This window comes from Austrofundulus limnaeus, unplaced genomic scaffold (assembly GCF_001266775.1).
Source record: "Austrofundulus limnaeus strain Quisiro unplaced genomic scaffold, Austrofundulus_limnaeus-1.0 Scaffold1, whole genome shotgun sequence".
Taxonomy (NCBI): Eukaryota; Metazoa; Chordata; class Actinopteri; order Cyprinodontiformes; family Rivulidae; genus Austrofundulus; species Austrofundulus limnaeus.
Genome location: NW_013952403.1, coordinates 5,956,601 through 5,963,114, shown reverse-complemented (window position 1 = coordinate 5,963,114; position 6,514 = coordinate 5,956,601). Strand labels below are relative to the sequence as shown.

At 41.6% G+C, this 6,514-nt stretch overlaps 1 protein-coding gene across 1 annotated transcript in view; it reads left to right on the top strand.

The window, feature by feature from the left end:
- Positions 1–1,187: 1,187 nt before the first annotated feature.
- LOC106516460 (zinc finger DHHC-type palmitoyltransferase 5) overlaps positions 1,188–6,514 on the top strand; it is an 11,264-nt gene continuing 5,937 nt past the window's right edge. Inside the window, exons 1-8 of the mRNA XM_014006840.1 lie at positions 1,188–2,505; positions 2,853–2,974; positions 3,104–3,261; positions 4,163–4,335; positions 4,429–4,531; positions 4,641–4,732; positions 4,989–5,121; positions 5,941–6,049. Of these exons, the coding sequence (XP_013862294.1) occupies positions 2,366–2,505; positions 2,853–2,974; positions 3,104–3,261; positions 4,163–4,335; positions 4,429–4,531; positions 4,641–4,732; positions 4,989–5,121; positions 5,941–6,049 (1,030 nt within the window). The 5' untranslated portion in view covers positions 1,188–2,365. The remainder of the gene's footprint in view (positions 2,506–2,852; positions 2,975–3,103; positions 3,262–4,162; positions 4,336–4,428; positions 4,532–4,640; positions 4,733–4,988; positions 5,122–5,940; positions 6,050–6,514) is intronic.

Here is a 6,514-nt window from a genome sequence, read left to right as displayed (position 1 = left end):
TGTGTGTGTGTGTGTGTGTGTGTGTGTGTGTGTGTGTGTGTGTCAGATCGTTGTCCTCATGTTGTTTTGAATTTCCACTGCAATAGGAGCAGTTTTCATTTGACAGCCTGAGGGCTTTCACATTATAGCAGTTGGTTTAACAACAGCAGGAGGTTGGACAACTTTCTGAGCTCTGGGGGAAAATGAAAATGTCAAAATGTCCTCATCTGTCAGCCAAACTTGCGAAACAAAACTGACAGAAGGGGAGGGGACACCCTTGACCGGCCGCAAATCCATCACAGAGTCACATGGAGACCAGACAGACAACCACTTAGTGACAGGCTGTCCTTGGAAAACCAAACCAGTAATCCCAATTCATTGCTGCCACTCAACCTAACATGCTTGTCTTTTGGCCTGTGGGAGAAAAGCCCAAGTACCTGGAGAAATCCCACACATATCAGGGAGAACATGCAAACTCATGAAGACCCCAGCTGCGAAACAAACAGCAACRGTGTTAACCATCTGCCTCATTCTGCAGCTATGGTTTATCTCACATTATTAGTTTTTTATCTTATTTTCCGCGTGCTCTTTCTTTCTATCCATCGTCTTCTGCTTGTTCTGGAGTCAGGTTGCGGGGGCAGCAGCTTGAGCAGCAAGGCTCAGACGTGTCTTTCCACAGCCGTCTCTTGCAGCTCCTCCAGGAAGGTTTCCAAGTTGTTTCCAGGCCAGCTGAGAGACGTAGTCTCTGCAGCGTGTCCTGGGTCTTCCCTGCAGTCTCTTCTCAGCTGAATATGCCTGGAAAACCTCCTTAGGGTGGTGTCCAGGAGGCATCCTTAGCAGATGCATGAACCACCTCAACTTGATGTGGAGGAGCAGTGGCTCTACTCTGTCTCCCAGATTTCTGAACTTCCCCATCTTATGTCTAAGGAAGAGTCCAGCAACCCTGCACAGAAAACGGATTTTGATTGCCTATATCCTGTCTTGTTGTTTCGGTTACTACTAGGCAGTTGGATGAAAAAGTTAAAAATGCTTGTCACTTACGTTTTTTTTTTAATGCTTGATTCCTGTTTCTGATCGGCACTGAAAAAAGCTTCATAAAAATCATCCTGGTAGTTTCTGTTTAATCCTATTAACAGTTGTCTTGGCTATGATTTTTTTTGCAACATTTTCTTTTAAGATTTTGCCCACTGATAGTGTTTTTGTCTGTGCATCTCTCATGTCACTCTACAGAGCCAGAGGATGATAAGAGCCTGGAGCCGAGATAAGAAAGGACTAAAATACGTCGGACTACGTAACACCCAAGCTGTATGTGCCTTTCTCTAAGAGATTAAACATGGGAGTGGAGGTCTGTGTGCAGAGGATTTGGAGGTGGAAGAAATCACTACTACGCCCATCCTTAGTCGAGTGCGGTGGCATCTTTGTGAACTACGCCGGACTGCTTTATGGAATGAGTTGATTCTATCACCAAGCAGACAAAGAGACTGAAGACGGTGGTCTCAAAAGTCCAAGGGGGCTCTTGTTGGATTTTTTTTAAGTAACTTTTTGAAAAATAGATTCCAGCTGGACTTTGTTCGATATTAAACAACTTCCATCGACTGGCTTGAAGGTGAACTTTTTATTTGGTCCCCCCTCCTTAACTCAGCCGGTTCAGATTGAAACGTTGGATCTGTCCTTCCTGCCACCATCCCCAGTTTCTTCCACCCACCCAGTGCCTAAATAAGYCTCCTCTCGGGACAGTTGCAGAAGTGTTCAGCAGCTGCTGCGCTCAGTCCTCCGCCTGTTCCCCTCCATGTTCCTCTGCTCCCTGCCCGATGGACTACCTCCTCAATGTTTAAATATATAAATTTTTTTGCATGACCAGATAATCAGAACTCAAGCACAGCAATGAGCTTTTTGTAAACRCACAGCTTTGGGAGTGGAGAGAAACTTAGTTTGCTTCAGTTTTGTGCACAAGTGTTTGTCGTTTTTGTGTATTCACAGCAGTGTTGAAATAATTGCGTTGCACCAAATACAGACACATCTAAGCCATACGGAAAGAAAGCATAACGAATGACCTTTATTTTTCTATCACTTTGCTTGTAAAGAATTTTAAGATTATGCACACAAATTAATTATTTTACAAAAAGCCGTGCACATACTGTATTATATATTGTTTAAAAAAATACTGTTTTCAGTCTGTGCAAGGTTTAGAGTCTGGATTCAGAAAAAAACCCCATGTTTCCACTCGGTTGCTGCTTTGCATAGTGTTGGTTTTCTTTCCCAGTGTGAAGTCATGGTCCCTCCTGTCAAACAAACACCAATATTACCATTTTGACCTGCAAAGCACCCGTTTACTGTAGGCCGACAGCAGATATCTTCCTCCCCTCTCTCTCTGTCTCCGACTCTGATGCCTGGGTTCAGTGGTGGGGGAGGAGTAGGGGGTCCTGCTTCTGCTCCTCCCCGTCCGTTTCGACCAAGCCGATACGTCCCGGTGTCCGCAGCCACCACCTTCCTTGTTGGAGCCACAACCCTCTTTTTCTGCTTYACGTGAGTTTGCATTGCTCTCTCTTTGTTTAATATAAAACCTATACCAGTGTACAAATATAATGTCATTTTATTGTTTCTTTAGCTTTTACAGATTTTATAGAGCAGAACTACCATCTGCTCTGCAACACTTGCCCACACGTTCACACCTGTGAGCTCCGTTTTACAATCACAGTGTTATATTTAGCTGTGGAGCGGTCTCAGTAGGGTTGTTTAGGAGTTATTTTACCTCAAAGGCTCATAAACATGATGGAGTGTGATTTTATTTTATTTTGTTCCTCCTCATGTCTTGCTGGTGGTGAGGGTAAAGACTGAAGTAGCTGTCATTTTGTTTCCATCATTTAATTCAGGTGCCCGTGGCTGTCAGAGTTCATCTCCTCTGTCATTCCTCTCTACATCGCCGTAATCTTCCTCTTCACGCTCGCCAACTTCTGCATGGCCACGTTCATGGATCCTGGGATCTTCCCCAGAGGTTTGTGTGCAAGTCTTTGCACTCGCCAACAAAGTGACGGGATTATGTGAACCAAACAAACAAACAAAAAAACGTGTGAAGATGACAAACCACGTGTTGAGTTGTCGTTTTGTGTGTTTTCATCTGCAGCAGAGGAAGAYGAGGATAAAGAGGACGATTTCCGGGCTCCTCTGTACAAAACGGTGGAGATCCGAGGCATTCAGGTGCGAATGAAGTGGTGCTCAACCTGCCGCTTCTACCGCCCGCCGCGCTGCTCGCACTGCTCGGTCTGCGACAACTGTGTGGAGGTACACACACACACACATACTGTACATACACTTAGCTGGTAGAGATATTTCTCCTTTAGTTTTAGTTATGAAGGTCCTGCTACTTAAAAAAAACATCATTTTGTTTTGTTTTTTCCCACAAACTGAGTTGAAATATGAGAACAATATGTTTCTCCACTCTAACATACACAACGTGACATCATCGGCAACAAAAACAAAGACTTATTTTATTTACATGAAACCAGCATTTTGTAGATTGTAAAGGGGTTTGCGTGAATATTCTTTCAGGCAGATGAGTTTGAAATCCCTTTCAGGAACCTTTTTTTCCTTTTTCTTTTTATTTATTTATTTTTTGAGAGGTTTGCTGCTAAACTTGGTTAAAACTCAATACTATTAGTATATTAAAATAGTGCCAGTGAACCCTAGTGATGGTTAATTCTTGAATAAAAATCAACTCTTGGCAAAAAAAAGCAGTAGTTTTGTTTATTTGCAAAACCTTTGATCCTGAAAAGCTGGAGTGACCAAGGCCTATTTTAGTTGGAAAACAGTTGTTTTTAAGCTGTTTTAAAGGCAGCACTTTGCTAAAACTCATGTCTTATTTTTGTTTGAGGACGTCGGGGGCCACTTCTGGCCATTGGACCTTATTTTTCCCATATTTCTTACAAATGGCTGCTGCTTAAATATGAAAGTTTTAAAGCAGTATGTCTGGAAAAAAGCTACAAAAATCATTAGCTGTTTTTAGCTTTAATGGTAAGGCCTGATTTCATACAGGCTTCAGTGTAGAACTGTCCTAATTTTAGACTCTAACTGCTGTGTTGAGGTCTGACTTTTTTATGTATTCTAGTATTTTTTTTTTTAGTTTACTGCTCAATGTTATATTTCTCTGTATTTTAGTTTTGTTCTGTGTTTCTGTGCCCCTCAGGATTTTGACCACCACTGTCCTTGGGTGAACAACTGCATCGGTCGGAGGAATTATCGCTATTTCTTCCTCTTCTTGCTGTCTCTGACCACCCACATCATCAACATATTCGGGTTTGGTTTGGTTTACGTTCTGCACCACCGTCACCAGCTGAACACGCCTCACGCTGCCGTCACGTATCCTTCACGTCCTCTTCACGAAAACRTTTTTGCGTTTTCGTGTTTGTGCTCTTAATGATTTGTTCTGRTTTCCTTGACCCCTCCTCCCAGTATGGCTGTGATGTGCGTGGCCGGTCTGTTTTTCGTTCCAGTCGCTGGCCTGACTGGGTTCCACATCGTTCTGGTGGCCCGCGGCAGAACCACAAATGAGCAGGTGCAAACAAGAGCCGGGTGTTTGGATCAGTAAAGAAGCTCAGAAGCGTTTTGTTGTCTTTCTTTGAATTCTGAAATCCGTCAGGAGTCAAACGGTCCTTTTGTTGTAGGTAACTGGGAAGTTTCGAGGAGGAGTTAACCCTTTCACCAAGGGCTGCTTCAGGAATATTTCACATGTGCTCTGCAGCCCTCTGGCCCCCAGGTYAGCACTCCTTTTCTGTTTACTGCTCTGCTTGTTAACAACTCTTTTTTTCCTCACTCCTCCTGCTTTTCTGTTCCTCCCACCTCCCGTTTTTCCACCCTCCTGTTATTGTTCTCATCTGTCTGTTCTGTTAAAGGAATATACGAGTTCAGGCATTTCCTGCGAATGGATTCTTGTTTGTCAGTCAGGCAAAACGCTGCTGATCCTGATTGTTTTATTATTTTTATTTCATTTTAAATGTTTGTGCGTATTTCAGATACGTGGGCCGGTGGCAGAGCCGTCAGGCACTGGAAGTACAGCCACCATTTCTTAGACCGTCTCTCACCGAGGCCCAGTTAGAAGCCAAAATCCTGGATAACGGCGTTCAGAACGACCGGCACAGCACCAGGGTGAGCCGCGCTCATGTTTTCTGATTAAAAAAACAAACAAAAACCTAACAAAACATGAAGCTAGATTTTGTGTTTAAATATTAGACATTAAAGAGCAACGCAGAGGCAGCTGACACATGAGGGTTTGATCATTTTTTCTTTTACAGAAAAGAGCCGTAAGAATTATTACTAGAAAACATTACAGCCACCCATCAAATACATTATTTTATCAGTTGAAGATATWGAAATTTTATGACTTGGTTGATTATAATATTTTACTGTATATGTAAGGCTCACAAAAATATATTACCTTCCAACATCCAAGTAAATTTTGTTAAAAGAGAGAGTTGTTATTTTCTTAAAGGGATGGAGATGTTTGTGGGGACTTGGTTTCGTACCAGTTCAAAAGAACGGTGTACTTCAATCCAGGGATTAGGATTGTAGAATGATCTGGAGGACGATGTTAAAAATGCCAGATCTATGTATATATTAATAGAATATTAAAACGTTGTTTTATGAAGAAATATGGAAAGTCTTAATTGTGAATGTATACAAATTTTTGCTTGAGTTGGTTTAAATTTAGCTTTGTTTTTTGTCTGTAAATCACTTTTGTTTGAACTTATTTAGGGGACAAAAGGGGCAGATATTATAAGATTTATTCTTCTGCTGCTGCTTTTCATTTTATTTTTGATTTTATGTTTTTTTTGTATATAGTTGTTTTTTTAATGAATACATTTCTAATAAGTAATCAATGAGCCAAACTAATCCATCTAAATATGAGAAAGTCCTCAATCATCAGTTTTTGATTCAGCCCTTCAGCTTCACTGCTTCTTTCTCCAGTCTAAGAGCAGTCTGGAYCAGATGGAGAGCCAGTCAGCCGACGCAGAGCCTCCACCTCCTCCAAAGCCAGACCTTCGTTATCCCGGCCTGCTCCACACAGAAACAGAAGGTGAGACTCTTTGTGACGCTTAAATTCAGTTTTAAAGATCTGGGGGAATTCCCTCTCACTCAGGGGGTTTTAAAGGCACTGAAGGGGATTTTACCTGTAATCTCAGGTGTCTTATTAGATTTAGCAGCTCATGTTTCACAAGAACAAATTCAAAGTTTAGAGCGCACAGACTTAAAGTGAATTAAGTCACGTCTGTGGTTCGTGGTTTAAATAATCTGAACTCTTTCTCTTGTTAAACAGTTGTTACATATTGGTTCAGGATGTGATGCAGGAGTTGATGTATTTATAGTTATGTTGACTTAGACTCTGTCAGCTGGTAAATTCTGGTGGCTTTTCTATTCTATGTGCTCACTTTATGTCTGAATTCCCAATAAATTTGCTCCTATTCACCTTTTTTTCTGTTTTTGCCATAAGACATAAAAATCAATCAATCAATCAATCAATCAATCAATCAAACTTTATTTA